Source organism: Mustela putorius, unplaced genomic scaffold (assembly GCF_011764305.1).
Source record: "Mustela putorius furo isolate JIRA1106 unplaced genomic scaffold, ASM1176430v1.1 tig00000827_pilon_pilon_pilon, whole genome shotgun sequence".
In the NCBI taxonomy this organism is placed as follows: domain Eukaryota; kingdom Metazoa; phylum Chordata; class Mammalia; order Carnivora; family Mustelidae; genus Mustela; species Mustela putorius.
The window spans coordinates 478,485-499,713 of NW_025421489.1; the positions used below are offsets into that span (position 1 = coordinate 478,485).

General features: G+C 41.4%; 1 protein-coding gene across 9 annotated transcripts in view; it reads right to left on the reverse strand.

Moving 5' to 3' along the window:
• Positions 1–21,229, reverse strand: part of LOC101678988 (ankyrin repeat domain-containing protein 26) — a 173,857-nt gene that overhangs the window by 151,391 nt on the left and 1,237 nt on the right. For 3 of the 9 annotated variants that reach the window (XM_045084948.1, XM_045084947.1, XM_045084944.1), the window contains exons 1-3: positions 3,898–4,365; positions 851–965; positions 526–699 (exon numbers count right to left, since the gene is read on the reverse strand). In XM_045084948.1, coding sequence (XP_044940883.1) covers positions 526–699; positions 851–965; positions 3,898–4,145 — 537 coding nt within the window. In that variant the 5' untranslated portion in view covers positions 4,146–4,365. Of the gene's footprint in view, positions 1–525; positions 700–850; positions 966–3,897; positions 4,370–21,229 lie in introns of those variants that run through there. The other 6 variants (XR_006608096.1, XM_045084945.1, XM_045084946.1 and 3 more) reach the window with 6 other exon arrangements.

Below are 21,229 nucleotides of genomic sequence, written 5' to 3' on the forward strand. Positions count from 1 at the left end.
AAGTAGATGCCCCTGGAGGATGTCATGACCCGATCCCCGTGCTCTCATCTTCAGAACCTTGGGGCCTGCAGTGCCGGGGGCCTGCAACCTGCTGCTTTCTCCTCCCACTCGCACTCACCCAAGTTACCCCACTGGGTCATGGTCTCCCACCCCTTCCCAGCTGCACCCGTTTCCTAAGCCCCTGCACAGCACCCAGCCTCCAGCATCACCTCACTCCCCTCAGGCCTTCAAGCCTTTGTGGGCTCTGAGCCCACCATCCACTCCCAAGCACTAATGGGAAGATTCTCCTCCTGGGGTGGAAGGGCGGCTGGGAAACAGAACTCTGCCCTTTCCGTGGCCTTCATAGTTCTCTAGTCCTCCCTGCCCTGGCTTTGGAGTTGTTTCCCTGTTGACAGGACTTGATGTATAGAATTCAGTATTTATTATTATATATATAAATAAATATGTAAATAAATGTTTTGTGGCTAAAAAAATTTATATACAGGTTTTAAAATTTCAAATACCTTATAAATAAAGTTGACATACCTTGTTTCTTGCTTCAATATTTGCATGGAATAAAATCAGCTTCTCTACTATTGATGTGTTCTCACCAGCAACAGCATAGTGGAGGGCAGTATTGCCAAAGTTATCCGTGAGATGTGGATTAGCACCGTGTTCTAAAAGAATAGTTACACATGCCTCTTCCTGGCATTGTACAGCCTGTCAGTAGTATCCCAAGAAACAGAGTGTAAATTCTGGGAATTAAAAGCAAGCCTGCTACAAACAATTAGTTACACTTAATTGCAATAGATTTTCATACTAAGTAATTAAATCATATCCATCTCAGGCAGACACAGCTGCTACCACACACCTTCATTAGAGGAGTCTTACATTCTCTATCACAGAGGTTAAGCTGGCATTTCCTCTCTACAAGAAGAGTCACCATGTCGGCATGGCCGATGGTACAGGCCAGATGGAGAGGCGTCCTATGAAAGTGAAAAAACATTTTAGGAAATTATAGTGCACTATTTCAAAACATGGAATTAATTCATGTAATTGTAAATTTTAAATAGCATCTTATTCCTTTGACTCAAAAACAAAGATTTCGTTTTCTTTTGAAGAAAGAACAATATGTATTAGTGATTATCACCATACTAGTAAAAGAGCAGGCTATCTGACCAGGTAGAGCATGACCTCAGGATTCAGCTCAACCTGGGTTTAAATCCTACTTAACTCTGTCACTTAATAGTTATCCCTCAGCCTTATCCTCAATTTCCTCATCAAAAAAATGGAGATAAAAATAGTTATCTCGTGTCCCCTGCCCTGCTCAGTTTGAAGGTCATGTGACTCTTGATCTCAAGGGTCATGAATTCAAGCCCCATGTTGGCTATAGAGATTACTAAAAACTAATTAAAATAAAGAATAGTTATCTCACAAGACCTCGGCACCATGCTAAATGAGGATCTATGCAAAGTTTGTTACATATTATTATTATAACTATTACTTTTGCTACTATCGTACAAAGACAACACTCCAATTAGGTAAAGTGATCCAATTATGCCTACTTCTCAGATACGTTTTAAGGATTCATAAGAATACTATATTTCAATGATTCTAGGAGGGTCATTTTGTTACCTTTTAATATCTCTGACATTAGAATGCGATTTGCAATTAAAAATCTCTTACAACTATAACTGGGAGAATTTTTTAAGATTTCTTATTCGTATATAAAATGGTGGGGCATCACACAATCTATGGTGCCTTACATTAAATGAAATGATGTTATGTACATACAACAGTTTGACTGCAGTTCTGGTCACATGGTTTGCATTTAAATAAATTTTAGTTCTGAAAGAATTATGGGAAAAGAGGACTAAAATAAGAAAGAATTCTTTTTAAGTAATTCTTCACTCTGATTTTCAAGAAACTTTAAGCCAAAGGAAGCGCAGGATTCAAATAAACGGGAACAGTTTTATTTTTATACATTATGTATTTTATATATGTTTATATATTTATGTTTTATATATCTTATAAATATATATTTATATATTTTGTTATATATTTTTATATACATTATATTAAATGATAAATGAAATTATTTTTCTCATTTTATTAAATATTTAGATTTTTTTTTTTAAGGTTTCATTTATTTGGGCACCTGGGTGGCTCAGTGGGTTAAGCTGCTGCCTTCGGCTCAGGTCATGATCTCAGGGTCCTGGGATCGAGTCCCGCATCGGGCTCTCTGCTCAGCAGGGAACCTGCTTCCTCCTCTCTCTCTGCCTGCCTCTCTGCCTACTTGTGATCTATCTCTATCAAATAAATAAATAAAATCTTTAAAAAAAAAAGATTTCATTTATTTGACAGAGATCACAAGCAGGCAGAGAAGCAGGTAGAAAGAGAGAGAGAGGAGGGCAGGCTCCCCACCGAGCAGAGAGCCAATGCAGGGCCCGATCCCAGGACCCTGAGATCATGACCTCAGCCAAAGGCAGAGGGTTAACCCACTGAGCCACCCAGGCACCCCAGATATTTAGATTTTTAGATCATATGAAAATCAAGAATTACCAATTATCAATATTAGTATTTAATACTATTATAAATAAATAAAAAGCAGATATTTCTCCACCACTTATGAATGATTCACCTTTTCCTACAAAAATGAAATGTCACCATATTTGGGTGTTTGGCATTTTCTACTATGCCCCATTCATTCATCTGTCTTTTTTCAGCTATTAGTAACCGTGTAATTTGTGGAAATTTAAGATACATTTGGTATCTGGAAGGGAGAATCTGTCTACCTATAAAAATTTAAGTTTTGGGGTGCCTGGGTGGCTCAGTGGGTTAAGCCGCTGCCTTTGGCTCAGGTCATGATCTCAGGGTCCTGGGATCGAGCCCCGCATCGGGCTCTCTGCTCAGCGGGGAGCCTGCTTCCCTCTCTCTCTCTGGCCGCCTCTGTGCCTGCTTGTGATCTCTCTGTCAAATAAATAAAACCTTTTTAAAAATTTTTTTTAAGTTTTTATTTTAATTCCAGCTAACATGCAATGTTCTATTACTCTCAGGTGTACACTATAGTGATTCCAAAAATTTGCTTAATGTCATCACAATGATAAAAGAGAGCAGGTGAAACCCAAAATTCTTAAAACCATGATGACTTTATTTGCTTTATGGAATGTCCATAAATACAGGAAGAATACACATTTTGAGAAATACGTCTTCCTAATCACGAACAGAACCATCTTCCCAATTCAAAATTTCCCTCGACAGCCAGTCAGTAAATAACATACAGAGTGGACACAGATATAAATTATATATTGGATTTTATCGAAGCAATTTGTAGCCCAGAAGCTGATCTATTATGGGAATAGACCTTTTTTTATAACATTATTGTATAAAAAGATGCCCATTAAAAATAAAATACTGGGGGCGCCTGGGTGGCTCAGTCATTCAGCATCTGCCTTGGGTTCAGGTCCTGATCTCAGGATCCTAAGATCAAGCCCCACATCGGGCTTTCTGCTGGGGGTGGGGGGGCTGCTTCCACCTCTCCCACTCCCTCTGCTGTGTTCCCTCCCTCTCTCTGTCAAATAAATAAAATCTTAAAAAATAAAGTAAAATACTTTATATACTTCATTTCTTTTCTATCACTACTGAAATGTGGTTCAATCACGTCAAAGCTGTCTCTTAAGTGACCTATACGGACACTTACGATGGGGCCAAAGGCAGCTGAGGATTTTGTTTTGCTGCTCAGACAGCCGGCCTGGGCGCTAGACCCCTTGCTGCCCGCCTCAGGAGGGAAGGCCGCCAAGCGCCCTCGGTGACAGGACCGCTCCGCTCCACAGGCTGAGCCCGGGAAGGTACGCGTTTCTCCCGGTCCCCCCACGCCTCCCCGCCGTCTGGCGCCGCCGGCTTCCAAGTCCCTATTACCGTTTCATCTTGTCTCTTTTATTCACGTCTTTCCCAAGCAGTAGCAACCGCTGCATTTTCGCTACGTCGCCCACGGCGGCAGCTCGGTGGATCTTTTTGAGATCTTTCACGCGGACGTCGTACCCGCGCTGCGACTTGTTGACTTCTTCATTCTTGTCAGCCCGGGCCCGCAAGCCATTCATCGGCTCGGTGCGAAAGGTCGGGGATGAACGCCCCTTCCCAGCCCCGAAACCAAAAAACTTCTTCATCGCAAAGCCTAGAGGCTTCACCAACACTCCACTTTCCGCTCGGCTTTTCGCCGCCTCTAGACGCCAACACTAGCGCTAGAGATAAGCCAAACCGACCTCGCCACTACATCACAGCAGCAAAGGTACGCGGTTCGTAATCTTCCAGCACAAAATAACCGTAACCAGGCGGTGACTTCCAGCACAAATGCGCTTGCGCCCCTCTGAAACCCGCGTCGCTGCGCCTGCGCCTGCGCTTGAGCATACAGGGCCGTGATTAAATGTGCCCAAAGCGCATGTGCGAGGCCCAAGCCTCTCAAATCTCAGTGATCGCTTGTGTAGCCGGGAGGGTTCCCTTCAAACGTCAGTGGGAGTTGGCTGACCCATTCTAAAGTATCTGCAGAGATTAGAGTCGCCGGTGTGGAAAAGCAGTCCTTATATACTACTGGGGCTAGAGGGCACAAAACTTAAGGATGCTGAATGCCTCCTCCCCCAGAAAATGTCCCTAAAAAATGCTCTTCTTTAGTTTATTCCTCTTCTATATGACTCCGGGTCTTAGCCGGTCTCCGTGGAATTGAGCAGATGCCGCAATAAAAAGTCGTTTACAGGGGTGCCTGGATGCCTGGGTGGCTCAGTTCGGCGCCTGCCTTCCCTGGGGCATGATCTTGGGGCCCTGGGGTGGAACACAGGTCGGGCTCCCATCTCAACGGGAGAAGGGCTTCTCTCTTTTCTTTCTTTTTTTTTTCTCTCTTTTTTTTTTCTTTCTCTCTCTGTCTCTCCCTCTCCCTGTCTGTCAAAAAAATAAACGTTTTTAAAAAATCTGTTTTTGGGACACCTGGGTGGCTCAGTTGGTTAAGCGGCTGCCTTCGGCTTAGGTCATGATCCCAGCGTCCTGGAATCGAGTCCCACATCGGGCTCCTTGCTCCGCAGGGAGCCTGCTTCTCCCTCTGACTCTGCCTTCCACTCTGTCTGCCTGTGCTCGCTCTCATTCACTCTCTCTCTGACAAATAAATAAATAAAATCTTTAAAAAAAAAAATCTGTTTTCATGGTCAGAGACTTGGCGGTGTGTATCATCAAACGCAAACTTATGAGGGGAAAACCAGTCACGTCCTCCAGAGGAAAACGTATTTCTGCCTGCCTCTTAATGCTCCCATTAGGCCCAGCCTTACACTTACATTTTCTTTACTTTTATTTTTTGCGTTATTTCCCAATTAAATCTTTAAGCTTTATTTTGGAGCATGGTACAACATTTAAGGTTTGTTTTGTTTCTTAGAGTGTGGAGATACTGGGGAGTGGGGCAATGGGAGAGGGAGAAAGGAGACTCTTCTATTTTTAAGATTTTATTTATTTATTTGTCAGAGAGAGAGAGAGCGAGTGAGCACAGGCAGACAGAATGGCAGGCAGAGGCAGAGGGAGAAGCAGGCTCCCTGCCGAGCAAGGAGCCCAATGTGGGACTCGATCCCAGGACACTGGGATCATGACCCGAGCTGAAGGCAGCTGCTGCTCAACCAACTGAGCCACCCAGGCGTCCCAAGAAAGGAGACTCTTAAACAGGCTCCACCCCAAGGGCAGAGGGGAGGGTATGATTTCAGGACCCTGACTTCATAACCTGAGCTGAAGTGAAGAATCAGAGTAACACTGAGTCAGTCACACAGGTATCCCAACATTAAAGAACCAAAAAAAAAAAAAAAAAGGTTATTTGCTTGTCATAACTAATCCATCTTTTCTTACCTAGTTTAAAATACCATTTCATCGTTAATTAAATTCTCAGGTGTTTTTTTCCCTGTTTCTCGGTTTTACATTCTGTTCAATTGACTAGTACTCTTCTTGTATCCCTACTGTACTATTTTTAACCTCTTTATAAAATATGTTCTAATATCCATTACAGGTACATCCCAGAGTCCTGGGATTGAGCCCCGCATCAGGCTCTCTGCCTAGCAGGGATTCTGCTTCCCTCCCCACACCCCCGACACCACCACCACCCCCATCTATTTGTGATCTCTGTCTGTCAAATAAATAAATCTTTTTTTAAAAAAATCCATTACAGGTCCATTGTCCCCTTTCTTAATCTTCTCTTTCAGTATTGGCAATATTTACCTCTACATTATTTGAGATGAATTTTTCATCAATATACCAAATTAAAACAGTGAGAATCTGTCTGCAATTTGGTTTAAGAGAATTAACCTTCACAGAATAAATCTTGAATCAGTATATCTAGATACATGTTATGTCTCTCAATTTTTTAAGTCTTATGTCTTTCCATTTCAATGTATCTAGATACATGTTATGTCTTTCAACTTAAGTCTTATGAGCTTCTGGGTAGTCTTTTTATTTATATAAATCCTGCATTTTTTGCATACTTCTTGATATATTTATATTTGGGCTCTTTCATTTTTCTACTGTGATAGCATATTTTTCCATTATAATTTGTAAATGGTTATTGTTTTGATATCTGTGTATCTATTTGGCAAAAGAGTGAAGAACTTTTTAAGCTACACTTTTGTTAACAGAAGTTGGCAGTTTCTGGCAGCTACTTAGGGAAGGCACAAATTGGACGGTACAGATTTCACCAGAAAGATCAATATTAAAGAATGGTATGATGCGGGGTGCCTGGGTGGCTCAGTGGGCTAAAGCCTCTGCCTTCGGCTCAGGTCATGATCCCAGGATCCTGGGATCAAGCCCCACATGGAGCCCTGCATTGGGCTCACTTCCCAGCGGGGAACCTGCTTCCCCCTCCTCTCTGCCTGCCTCTCTGCCTACTTGTGATCCTTCTCTCTCTGCCAAAGAGTAAATAAAATCTTTAAAAAAAAAAAAAAAAGAATGGTATGATGCAGTTGAAAAAAAAATCAAGTAAAATGCAAACAAGATGGGCTGTGTGTCTCATATATATGTATGTGCTGTATACTGAGAGTTTACAGAAAATCCTTTTAATGTGGTGCTTGATCCAGTAATTACAACTGGACTATACCTGATATTGTGGGTGAAGCAGACAGACAGGAATGGGAGTAGACCCATGACAACAGCTAATACGAAACCAGCTTCCCCCAAACTTGCCAGATTCCTATTACATTTGCTATTCCTATTACATTCCTATTTCATTGGCTAATGATTTTAAGAATTAACCAAAGTAGGGGTGCCTGGGTGGCTCAGTGGGTTAAAGCCTCTGCCTTTGGCTCAGGTCATGATTCCAGGGTCCTGGGATCGAGCCCCACGTCAGTCTCTCTGCTCAGCAGGGAGCCTGCTTCCTCCTCTCTCTCTCTGCCTGCCTCTCTGCCCACTTGTGATATCTCTCTGTGTCAAATAAATAAATAAAATCTTAAAAAAAAAAAAAAAAGAATTAACCAAAGTAGGAGCCCTTGGCTGGCTCATTTGTTAGAGACTACTACTTTTGATCTTGTGTTATGAGTTTAAGCCTCGCACTGGGCATGGAGCTTCTTCTCACTTCATTTGTATCTTAGGAATAAATACCTAGTAGTGCAATTGCTGGGTCATTGGGTCGTTATTTTTAACATCTTGAGGAAATGCCATACTGCAAAACCAGTCTTTAGAATGTTGATGTTTTTATGTCAGATTTTAAAAGACGTACTATAATGGAGCTGTAATTGGCATTTTCATTAATTAATATGGAGTGAAATTAAATATCTTCTCCTATATTAAAAAAATACTTTCTCTGGTAGTTAATCGCATCCTTGCCAAATTCTTTACTCACCATGCTCGCACAAGTAAAAGCCACAGGTTCCATTAATTATGAGTTAGGACCATGTAAAGTGTGTGACCGTGTTCTTATTTTCCCTTGGGGAGAATTGTACCATTAGTAATCAGATGAAGTCATTTTGGGGAGTTAAAAATAATGAAATAGATTGTTTGTTGTTACAAAGAAGTGAAAAATCTCCCATTTTCCAGAACCTTTGTTTCTCTTATGTTATCCTGTGAACTTACCAAGTGATCAGATAAATCAGGATGTTTTTGTGATAGATGGGCATCTCCTGAATAGGTCCTGGGTGTAAAGAGATATGGCCAAAATTCCAAAAGAAAAGTATGTGTGGGACACCTGGATGGCTCAGTCAGTTAAGCATTTGCCTTTGGCTCAGGTCACAATTCCCAGGGTCCTGGGATTGAGTCCCGCATCGGACTCTCTGCCTGCTGCTCCCCCTGCTTGTGCTCTGCTTTCTCTGGCAAATGAACAAATAAAATATTTTTTTTTTAAGTGTACATCACATGAACTCTCAAGGAAACAGATGTATAGTGAGAGCCTCTCTGGAGCTGCCATCTTACTGTGTTTAAGTGAATACATTTCACTTGATGAGATTATCCTTCATGTTTTATCCTTTTTGTGCTGCAGAAATAATTTTAGGCTCTCACCTCAAATTTCGCCACCCTTCACAGTCCTGAAAGTATGTTAAAGACCAACTGTTCTTAAACCTGAGATGTTATGTCTATGTAACTCCTAGAAATTAGGAACTAGGTGCTGACAAAGGTAGAGGTGTCAGAAGTAAGGAAATGAGACAAAATAGAAAGGTATTTGGAGAACTTGGTAGCTAAAGGATTTTCAAGAAGAAGAACAAAAGGGAGACTTTTTTTCTTATTTTGAAATAATCACAATTAGCTAAAAAGCCATAATCAGTTGGAAAAAATATGAAATGACAGCGATGATAAGAAATTAGTGGTTCAACTAATGTGAAGCCTGGTGTAAAATCTTCATGGATATGGAAACACAGCCCTCACTAGTTAGAATGGCAAATTGCCAGTATTAGTTCTGCTATGACAAAGGTTCAATTTTTAAAAATTTGGAGGAAAAATCATGTTTCATGCTATTATAGCAGAAAACGACAGACTTCAGAATTTATGCAGCTGATATCATATATTTTATCATATAACCAATTTTTTTTCCTGTTTGGGAAATTAGGCAGACGTGTTTGCCTGTACCCTCTCTCCACATAAGCTAATGCCTTTTGTATAGTTTTTAAATTTTTTGTTAGATTTTAAGATGCTTAAGTTTAATGCTTCTTGGTGTTATAAAAGATCTTCAGATCTTCTTATATAAAATGTGAAGAGTTATTAGAGGAATAAATAGAAGGAAAAAGTGTGTAGGTAGGTTCTGCTCACTAATTTTTTCTTGTTTAGGCTTCATGAAAATACACTATGTCCAAATGTGAGATATTACTCATGCCTATCCCAAGTCCCCAGTGTAGTTTTATCCACCAGAGCTTTTGGTCTCTTAGAACTGATTATATGGTTAACATGTTTTATCAATCACTTGTGACACAAAAGCGGTATCTTGAATTTGTGCTCAATTTGTGGGAAGTATTTCTCTAAATGGATAATGCTGATTTGTTTTTTGAAAAAGACTTACATAAATTGTAACAATGGGGAAGATTTGTGAGTTATATATTTTAGACTTTATTATCTAATGCTGAAAGCTTCCTTTGTTAACCTTTAAACACATGTTTTTTTTAAGATTTTTATTTGAGATAGTGAGTGAGAGAGAGAGTATTGTGGGGAGGTTATAGTGGAGAGACAGAGGGAGGAGGAGAAACAGGCTCTCCACTGATCAGGGACCCTAACATGGGGCTTAATCCCTGTAAGGGCCAGGTTGGCCAGAGGGAGGCACTTTGTTGTGAGCTTGGGTTGACCCTGCCCCTTCAGGAGGAACTTGCTTGCAGGCCCCAGATATGGGAGCGGGCCAGGCCTGATGGAGACATCGAATCAGTGGGGCGCGCATATATTTGCTGTGGTGAATTGGAATTCGATTGGCCACCCGTATTGCTGACCAAGCATGACTGTGCAGTTTTCCATGTGTGTTGCAGTCTCATTGGCCACCTGTGTGTGAGCCGGGCTCAACCACCTCTATAAAGGTTAGTCTGTGAGGCAGGGGAGGAGTAGTGATAGCGTCGGGGTCATTGGGAGCGTCATGAGCATCGCCAGGGAGTGGTCTTGCCACGAAGGGGAATCTTTGGATAGGGAAGTCTTTGGGGTCAGTGTCCTGGTCATCATCGCCTCGTTATAAGAGACAGCCCCAACTGGTCAGTTTGATTTTCAATGCTTGGCGCGAAATAAAGCTTTGCTTGACTTTCGCTTTCTGTCAGTCTTGTTCCTTTGATCACAGACCCTAAGAATCCCAAGACCCTGAGATCTTGACCTGAGCTAAAGGCAGACACTTAACCGACTGAGCCACCCAGGTGCCCCAATCTTTAAACACACTTAAAGCTATTTTATTATTTTAACTAGAAACAAATTACTATGTGCAAAGCAACACACAATTTATCGTTGAAAAATCAGAAAATATAAATAAGGAAATAAGTATGTAGTGGTCTTAATCCCTGGCAGTCTCCCAACATTGGCTCCCCAACATGCAAGGATCTGAGGGGTGATGCTAAGTTACCGCCTACCTCCTTCCCACCGGAGGGCTTTTGAGTCCCCACGTGAGTCCCAGGTTGGAGACTGAGCTACTTAATTTGCTTATGTTGAAAAAGTCTGGCAACAAAGAGGATACCTATAACAACTCTCTGGGCACCGACTCCCTATGAAATTTAGTGCCAACTCCTATGTTTGGCACACAAATAAATATTTTAAAATTTAATCAAGTAGAGATGCCCACTCGTTTTTCTGTTGAAAATAGGAATTTCAAGTGATCAGCTGTAGTCATGAGAAAGTGTACTACCAGTATGTACTTTCCCTATAGGAAAGAATGACACGAGTGGGAATGGTTTGAACCAGCACAATGCTCTATACCCTCACGGTGGAGGGGATCAGGCACACAGGCACACATGCTTCTGTAGGGCAGAAGCATGGAAGTAAAACGGAGGACCAAATCGAAACCTATAAAGGATCCTCTAAACCTAAGCACATATATAAGTACACTCACCCCCCACAACCTCCCCACTCCCCATCCTCCCCATAACTCCCATTACCCACCCCCCACGCCAGTGCTTTCACCAGCTGCTCCTTATCTTTACAATAGCCCTCCTCAGGGGGCCTGGGTGGTTCCCTCTGAGCTTCTGCCTTCAGCTCAGGTCATGAGCCCAGGGTCCTGGAATCCAGCCCCAGGTCAGGCTCCCTGCTCAGTGGGGAGTCAGCTGCTCCTTCTCCCTCTGCCCCACCCCTCTGCTCCTGCTCTCTCTTCCACTCTCATTCTCTCAAATAAATAAATATTAAAAAAAATAAATTAAATTACTTAAATAGCCCTTCTCCCCTTCTTCAACAGATTAACTGTACTCATTCTCCAAAACTTACTTCAAACATTGACTGGTTCCAAGAATCTCGGCTTCTAGCACAGCATTTATCACTGTATACTCCACTTATTTTATTGCACCCATCGAAACCAAGAGTTTCTTGAGGGAAGGGACTATTTTTTATCCCTATATCTCCAAACTCTAAAACATAGCTGGAAGAGCTTAAAGTATTTTTACTGAGTTAACAGCCTACATGATTATCTCTGCAGTAGTGTTTCTTAAATTATATTCCAAAGAACATATACTTTGCTGGAAGGGGAGGATTGTGCCTCAACAGAAAGATTCAATGATCCTCTATGTTTAAGTAATATTACAGAACTGCACATTATCTCTAGTGCAAAAGAAATCGGTTTAAATTTGCTTATCCCCATTTGACAAGACTTTTCGTGGCAAACATTAACATTTCAGAAATTAGAGTTTCAGGGATACAGTGTCGAGAGCTTTCCAATAAAGGTGAAGCTTTTCTCCAGGTTATACCAACATGCTTGATTCTCTTCTCTCAATGGTATCAGGATCCCACATGTCAACATAAAGCACTCTTGCTCCAAATGGTCACTAAGGAGATGGACTCAGAATTAAAAGAGCAGCTCTGGGGCATCTGGGTGGATCAGTCAGTTAAGCATCTGCCTTTGGCTCATGCTTTCCCGGGGTCCTGGGATCCAGCCCTGCCTCGGGCTCCCCTACTTTTCCCTCTCCCTCCGCCCTTCCTCCCGAGTCATGTGTGTTCTCTCTCACGCTCTCTCTCAAATACATAAAATCTTTCTTTTAAAAAAAACTTCATTAAAGTGAAATCTTAAAACTTTGAATAACTGACTTGACAGTTTACAGCACCATTAGTCAAAGCTAATCTCTTTCAAAACTTGAAGAAAACCAACACTTGGGTCAATGAAAACTTAATTATAATCAATTGTAGATAATTGCTGCATTTAAGAATGAAAATGAATCAAAGACTAGTATTAATATCAACTGAATCACAGAGACATAGATCACTTCTCTATCCCTATAACTAGATCATGGTCTTAGAGCAGAATAAGGCATATTCCATGTAAAATTACTCAGAATTACTATTTGGGTTAGAAGTCAAGGCATAAAAATTCTTGCTATGTGAAGAACATGCTCCTCTTCTTATAAGTCTGTGTATGTGCTTTCTTCCTGCTTTCTTTCTTTACAGTCCCGACAAAAGTGTGTTTCCAAAAAGTACTCTCAAGAAAAACAAAAAAATAAAATAAAAATAAAGTGAAATCTTAGACAATGAAGTTATTTCAAAATATTTGCATTCAGGGAAAGCTCGAGCTTCTACGTTTGAAAATTTGACCCTATCTATGTCAAACAACAGTGCTTCCTTAAGGGCAGTGGTAGGAGGTAAGATATGTCAAAGAAATAACAAATGGAAGAGTGAGTGCGGTCCCCCTCGACTCCCCATGCACAGCTACTACCCCCTGAGGACCTACACAACGCTGAGCAGGAACTACTCTGTGAAATGGGAGACCCCAGTGCGGGACATGGCAGGCAGAGTGGCTATGAGCACAAGTAGATGCCCCTGGAGGATGTCATGACCCGATCCCCGTGCTCTCATCTTCAGAACCTTGGGGCCTGCAGTGCCCGGGGCCTGCAACCTGCTGCTTTCTCCTCCCACTCGCACTCACCCAAGTTACCCCACTGGGTCATGGTCTGCCACCCCTTCCCAGCTGCACCCGTTTCCTAAGCCCCTGCACAGCACCCAGCCTCCAGCATCACCTCACTCCCCTCAGGCCTTCAAGCCTTTGTGGGCTCTGAGCCCACCATCCACTCCCAAGCACTAATGGGGAGCTTCTCCTCTGGGGTAGAAGGGCGGCTGGGAAACAGAACTCTGCCCTTTCCGTGGGCTTCATCGTTCTCTAGTTCTCCCTGCCCTGGCTTTGGAGTTGCTTCCCTGTTGACAGGACTTGATGTATAGAATTCAGTACTTATTATTTATTACATATATAAATAAATATGTAAATAAATGTTTTGTGGCTAAAAAATTTTATATACAGGTTTTTAAATTTCAAATACTTTATAAATAAAGTTGAATTAAAATACAACCAGGGACCGTTTCCTGGGGAAGTTGACTGCAAGGACCACATGTGTTGGAATGTCGCATAGACCATGATGGATTTCAGTCTCTACCATTTCTTGTCAGTGTCTTCTACAGACTTCTTAAAGCTACAAAATTGGGTAATTCCCCCTTGCCAAACTTTTCTAGTATTTCCATGGATTAAAATGGCAAAACAGTATGAAATTTTCAGGACAGACGATGGCATGGCATGGCACAGTATTTTGGTCCATTCACCAGGCACCCATCAGCAGCCTAGGACGCGATGGGGAAGAGGAGGGACGCCGGCTCCCCTCCAGGGCCTTTTACAGCAGGAATGCCTTCCTGGGGAAGGCAGGATGGTGATCAATAGCGATTTTTGTTGAGGGATGCTTCTGGTCGCTTTTGACAGACAGGAACCTCTGACATATCCCGCGTGGGACACTACCCAGGAGTCAGGGGGGATTTGGTAATGGACCTTCTTTCCTTTTCTGGGAGCATGGCCTCAGTAGGCTTCTTCAGTTCCCAAGGACTCTACCGTGGGGTGCCTTTTAACCCACTGGAAATAATTTGAATTGCAAAACTTAGGAAAGCACTGAGCTGCTCTAACACTGCATGGCCTCAAAGGGAACTATCAGTTAGATTTCCTCTGCAGCAAACAGGGCAAGTGGACCTAAGATACCTTCATTGCTCACACCTAGGCCTTCAGTGCTCTACACCAGGACCCTGAACTAAGGAGCCTTTGCAGAATGTGTTTGCCCTAATGAGTCAGCTAGTAAACTTCCTCTTGACACACTGGATGATAATTACGTAAATAAGCCTTCTAGTAAACCCAGGTTGCTGGGCCATCCCTAGCAAAGGGGACTCTGAATTTATCTCTCTCTGTTCCTCCTAATAGATGTGGGGGCTTCTCCCTCACTCATTTCCCGTGTTAATGGCTATAACTGGAGCCAACTGGGGTTAGTCTAACTCGAGACAGAGACCTTAAGGAATATTTCCAAGCAGCTGCCGAAACTCCCTTTGTTTCAGGGAAATTCCCTGTTTTCTCTGGCCTGACAGGGACTGCCTAAGCCTTTTCCCTTTGTTGGTGGGAAAGCATGGCATCTGCTCCTCTCTTGGGGCTGATGAGCTCTAAAACCGGGAGTCCTTTCTCTGCCTCCTGGCAGCACTTTGTTTCTTCTGTTTCCCCCTTCTCGTGTTTCTGCACCAACGTGCATGCAGCCTGCATGACTAATCTCTAGATCATGCACAGTGGCTCCTCCTCTCCACACTGTCAAGGAGCAAGAAGAGCAGTCCCTGGACCCAACACCCCCCACTCTGGATCTTTCCACCCGCGTCTCAGGTAAATATTCAAAGTGGAGTGGGCCCAGGTGGAACGTAAATCAGTATCTGAGCTAAGTTAAGTCTGTTGGTTTAATTAAGATAGACATGCCTTCTAAGTTATCAGCAGTAAATGTGAAACTTTAAAGTTTATTGAAAGTCAAATAAGCTCGTGCTATTTGTTAAAATCCGTTAGCAAAGAGATGACTAAACTGATGGTTGTCTGTCTCAAAGTTTTAACGGGTAATTGCTGAGATAGCTTTCAAAGTCTTTGGTAACCTGAAACTTTAAAGTTTTGGTTGGAATTAAATTATGGACATCTAAAAAAAAAATCTAAAAAAAAAAATTATGGACATCTAGGTCTTAACCAAACAGGATAAAATGCTAAGTCATTAATTACTGGTTGTAGGTTTGTGTTTTTGACTTCTTTCAACAAAGAAAATAAGAATATTTAAATCTGTTGGTAAACGTGTTTTGTGCTTAACTGATTCATAAATTGGCATCTAAAGAATTCTGTTGTAACCATCCACAATTGGTTAATAACTGACTAGAGGTTAAGGTCTTTCTAAGAGTACAAAATGCTAAGTGTAACTAAGACTGATGGAAATAAAAGAAGCAACTCTGTATGTAGGAAAGTAGAAGAAATGTAAAAAAATAAAAAATTAGAATACATCTTTTTAAAAGTAAAAGAAGGTAATTTTGTCCTAAATGAAATGGTTGTTTGGAAGGAAATGGCTTGGGACAAAACCTGAATGCAAAGGAAAGTTGTAGAAGGTTTGTGAAGGGAAATCTTCAGAAGAGGAATTTTAGGTAGGGTCAGGACGGACTAAGATTGAAATGAATGGGTTTTAAAGGTACATTGGTATAGGACTGAAATTCTCTCTGTTCAAAAAGGACAAAGTTTTCTTAGATTAATTGATCTGCTGTGAAGAAGAAAATGTAAATGGTTTTCTCTTTTCCTGTCCAGAAAAACCACTTTCTCATTTTGCCTATATCAGGGATAAGTATATCCCTAATTATATTTCGGCATGTGCTTTAAAACTTTATAAGATTTTAGCAAATGTTGACAAGATTTAAGTTGTAAATCTCTTTAACTCGGGCTTTTCCTTGGTATACTAAGTTACTCATGAAGTATTGCTAAACCAATGATATACCTTGGGTTTCATTTGGGTAAATGCTATAACTATTCAAGAGATTCTATGCATTTCCTAAAGTTTTAATGTTTTGATAAATCATCACTTGATATTGTAATTATGGAAGTGTTATGTGTCACAGAAATCACCTGATTTCCTTGCCAGCTAAATTGTAAACTCTTGTCTCATCAGCTCTAACCATATCCATTCTGAGTTTTTGTCATTTATAATTGTTTTAATTCTCTTGTAAAATGAGTTTTTTCTTCAAGCAGATTCATATAAAGGACTTTCAAGACAAATACAGATATTTGATATACTTGAAAATCCTAAAACTGAAATGGGTAAGAATTTCCAGAACTAACTGAAGCTGAATTCACCAGATTTAGTAACATGGGACTAAATGAACTACAAGATTATAGTGTTGTGTCTCTTAATGTTTTGTCTTATTTTAAACATTGCTGGTTCTCTAATGTTTGCTCTTCCAGACTAGGGATACTTTTTTCTTAAGATGTCTGTGACTTACAGAAATGTAAAAATATTTGCAAACAAATCAAAGCATTCAACTTTTCTATCTGAGCACCCTGAAAATCAAAAGGTCTCAGTAAGTATTCTTTCTTCCATGTCAATCAGTCATTTGCATAAGTTCAATAAGAATCTGTTCTCCTTGTAACAGGACACCATTGGAAACATGGATTATTTTACCAAGGCTTTGACTGGAATGTCATATTTGAGAAAGACATGCATAGACTCAGATATGACCAGACATTTTAAAAGAACTAAGGTTGACTTTATGAAACCTGGAGCCGTAAAGCCACTTGGAACTGTGGCCTGAGACCTTGCTTACAGAGTTCTCAGCAGCCTCACCAGGTGAGTAAAGAATGTCACTCCCTGGTAGGTGCAGAGCCTCAGGAAGAGGAATTTGCCCAAATCAGCAGGTATTGCAGGCATGTTTGATGGCATGGAGAGCCTTCTTCTGGCCTGGAGACGCTACTAAAAGTTCAACCTAGAGATTCCTTATAAGAAGTTCCAGCAGTGCAGATTCTAAAAGATATATATGATCACACTCACTCTTCTTGCTGAGCTTATGTAAATAATTAGGCCAAGTTTGTTAAAACTGGACTTGTCTCTCAAATAAATTAGTCCTGATTTGGCTATCTCTGGAAATGAGGGTTATTTTGGAGAGAAAAATTATGTTTTAATAACATACCTTTATGGATGTTAAATTCTAGATTTGATTGTCTTTAGATATTTGTTTACTTAAGCTAGACAATTTGAGGTAAACTTCAGAAAAGTTGCACAATAGCTCATTTAGACCATCTTCTTGTTTTTTTATTCTGAGGGGATAATAACAAGACTCCATGGCACATGATTAAACAACTAGAAAATGGGATTGATTCCCCAACAACTGTATAACTTAACTATCACCTTGTGTGTGGCTGGAATATGAAATTGCCTAAAAGCCAGTATACCGCACTTCATAGGATTAACTATGGACTTGTGGAGATAATGGATGACTCCACTTTCTTTACGATTGGATTGGATGATGCATGGGAACTCCCCTTGTCTCTCAACAAGTTTTCTCCCACTTGCCAATGATCCTCTGTACAGGATATTGTTAAGCCTGGACCACTCAAAGGGCTTCTTTTTTTTTTTTTTTTTTAAAGATTTTATTTATTTATTTGACAGAGAGAAATCACAAGTAGATGGAGAGGCAGGCAGAGAGAGAGAGAGAGGGAAGCAGACTCCCTGCTGAGCAGAGAGCCCGATGCGGGACTCGATCCCAGGACCCTGAGATCATGACTCAAAGGGCTTCTTAATGGTTTCATCCTTTAGTCATATTTTCCTAGAAGTCACCTCTGTTGAAGTGCAATTGCAAACAAATGCTTTAGCGAAGCATAGAACAGTCCTCCTCATAAAAAGAGCCTCAAAGCTCACTATAGGACAGTCCCTGACTGTAATGACTTCACATCAGGTCTAGATTTGTCTTAAAAGCCAAAGGTCACCAATGGATGATGGAGGCCAATTTATTAAATACTGGGCTACACTTACAGATATGCCAAAAATAATCCTTAAAATCTTGTCAAACTTTAAACCTAGGTACCCAATGCCTCAACCTGACCATTGTACTTCTTTCTCTATAGAGCAAAACTGTTCAGAAGTTATCAGTCTTGCTTACTCTAGTTGGCCAGATTTAAGATGCTCCTATTAAAAATACAAATGACAGTTGGTTTACTGGTGACAATAGTTTTCATAAAAAGAATAAGAAAAGCTAGGTATGCCATAGTGCTCACTAGCACTTTGCAATTGCCAAAGCCTAAAAATAAACATTAACACTGACTCCAAATATGACTTCCTGGTACTACATGCTCATGGAGCTATTTGGAAGGAAAGGGGATTGCTGTCAAGTCATAACTCCCCAATCAAATATGGGCCTAAGTTACAAAACCCTCCTTATCGCTATACTGAGGATGGCATATATCAAATCTGGGATACATATTTGTGGCTCACACCCACTATTGGACAGCTCAGTCGAAAGGCAGTTTAATGCCCAGAACAAAAAAATCATACATATGATACTTGGGCAAATAACACACGACATCTAGGATGGCTATCATTAAAAATGTGTTCCCAAATAATAATACTCCAGGCTACTGACTGGTTTGCTACTGATTGGGTAAGGCGACCTGGCATTAGATGGTCAGCTCCAAATAGAATTCACTGGATATGTGGAACTAACCTGTGGCCCTGACTTCCTCCAGGGTGTATAAGTTGCTTTACCTTAGGATTTGCCTGGACTCATGGGCCCATTACTAAAACCATCACCACTCCAGCTAATCTCCCCAATTTAAAGCAAAGATGGACATGATCTGTTTTTAAATGGTATGATCACTTAACATCCATTTTTGCTCCATCTGTGGGACTAGAGGGTATCATGTGGCATGTAGAAGTCCTTAATAAATATACTGCAAAGGCACTCAATGATTCACTAAATAGCATCTCCTTACTTAATATCGAAGTCTCTCAGATATGCAAGACAGTCCTAAAAATAGAATGGCCTTAGATGTCCTGACAGCACAGGGTGGCACATGTGCAATTATCAAAGCAGAATGTTGCGTGTACATCCCAGATATCACAAAAATGTCACAGGACTAATAAAAGATATGAATATACAGATTAAGGCTCTACAAGACCCTTCTCTCTCTCCAGTGATTGGTTAAGTTCCTGGCTTAAAGGAGGACTATGGCCAACAATTAAAAATCTCCCTTTTTGGGCTTCTTATTCTTATAGCCTTATTAATCTATTCAATGTTTCTCTACTTGGTGCCAAAACTCCATTACTGCAATTACTTCACAACAGATGATCCTCACCACGCGCAAAGACACCTTTTCACTGTCAGCGCTGGATTCAGCTGCCTCCGTCTTTCGTAACTCCCCTATACGTTCCTCAACTGATCAATGTTGACCCAAGTAGGTAGGGACAGCTCAACGCCCCTTTTCAGCAGGAAGAACTTATAGAAGATGAGACCTTCCACCTTCAACTACCTTAAAGATTTAAGGGTCAAAATTGTTCAGGGGGGAATGATGAGGGAGCAGGAGGCTGGCTGAGGACAAAGCAAAAGCTGGCACCTTGCACCCCCTCTCCACCAACTCCCCTCAGTAATATGTGTGACGTTCCTCAGGCACCCCCACTGCCCTAAAAGAAAAACAAATAGTTAACTTGCAGAGATCACAATCCTGCAAGACAGGAGTCTCCCTTGGTTTACAAATGTCCTACCTTATCAATAGCCCAATTTCCAGAGGCACATAACTCCGTTCCTCAAGCCCTAACATCACCCTCCCGTCCATAAAAACTGAAGGAGGCTAAAGCAGAAGGAAATCTCACTAACAAGAATGCTTGATAGGAGGAATGTGACATTCCACCAGGAAACTCCCAATTGTCTTCATGCTAGTGCCTCGTTAAAGGGAAAAACAGCCTTGGCTTGATAGACACCAGGCCTTCAATATCCTGTCTTCTTTACCCTGACAGCTGTTCTGAACAGCCCCTTTGTCCTCACCTACCCAATCCTGTGAATATAATCAGCCACTCCTCACATCCCTGATGCAGCAGCTCTTTCTGTCCACGGGTCCTGTTTAATAAACCACCATTTTGCACCAAAGATGACTCAAGAATTCTTTCTTGGTCATCGGCTCCGGACCTCACCCCACCGAACCTCACCTAGGTTCTGGAACTTCATCAATACTATTGTAAATAAATAAATAGCAGATATTTCTCCACGACTTATGAATGATTCACCTTTTCCTACTAATATGAAATGTCACCATATTTGGGTGTTTGGCATTTTCTACTATGCCCCATTAATTCATCTGTCTTTTTTCAGCTATTAGTAACCATGTAATTTGTGGAAATTTAAGATACATTTGGTATCTGGAAGGGCAAATCTGTCTACTTATAAAAATTTAAGCTTTTAATTCCAGTTAACATGCAGTGTTCTATTACTCTCAGGGGTACACTATGGTGATTCCAAAAATTTGCTTAATGTCATCACAATGATAAAAGAGAGCAGGTGAAACCCAAAATTCTTAAAACCATGATGATTTTATTTGCTTTATGGAATGTCCATAAATACAGGAAGAGTACACATGTTGAGAAATACATCTTCCTAATCACGAACAGAACCATCTTCCCAATTCAAAATTTCCCTCGACAGCCAGTCAGTAAATAACATACATACAAAGTGGACACAGATAAAAATTATATATTGGATTTTATCAAAGCAATTTGTAGCCCAGAAGTTGATCTATTATGGGAATAGACCTTTTCTTAATGACATTATCGTATAAAAAGATGCCCATTAAAAATAAAATACTGGGGGCGCCTGGGTGGCTCAGTCATTCAGCATCTGCCTTGGGTTCAGGTCCTGATCTCAGGATCCTAAGATCAAGCCCCACATCGGGCTTTCTGCTGGGGGTGGGGGGGCTGCTTCCACCTCTCCCACTCCCTCTGCTGTGTTCCCTCCCTCTCTCTGTCAAATAAATAAAATCTTAAAAAATAAAGTAAAATACTTTATATACTTCATTTCTTTTCTAACACTACTGAAATGTGGTTCAATCACGTCAAAGCTGTCTCTTAAGTGACCTATACGGACACTTACGATGGGGCCAAAGGCAGCTGAGGATTTTGTTTTGCTGCTCAGACAGCCGGCCTGGGCGCTAGACCCCTTGCTGCCCGCCTCAGGAGGGAAGGCCGCCAAGCGCCCTCGGTGACAGGACCGCTCCGCTCCACGGGCTGAGCCCGGGAAGGTGCGCGTTTCTCCCGGTCCCCCCACGCCTCCCCGCCGTCTGGCGCCGCCGGCTTCCAAGTCCCTATTA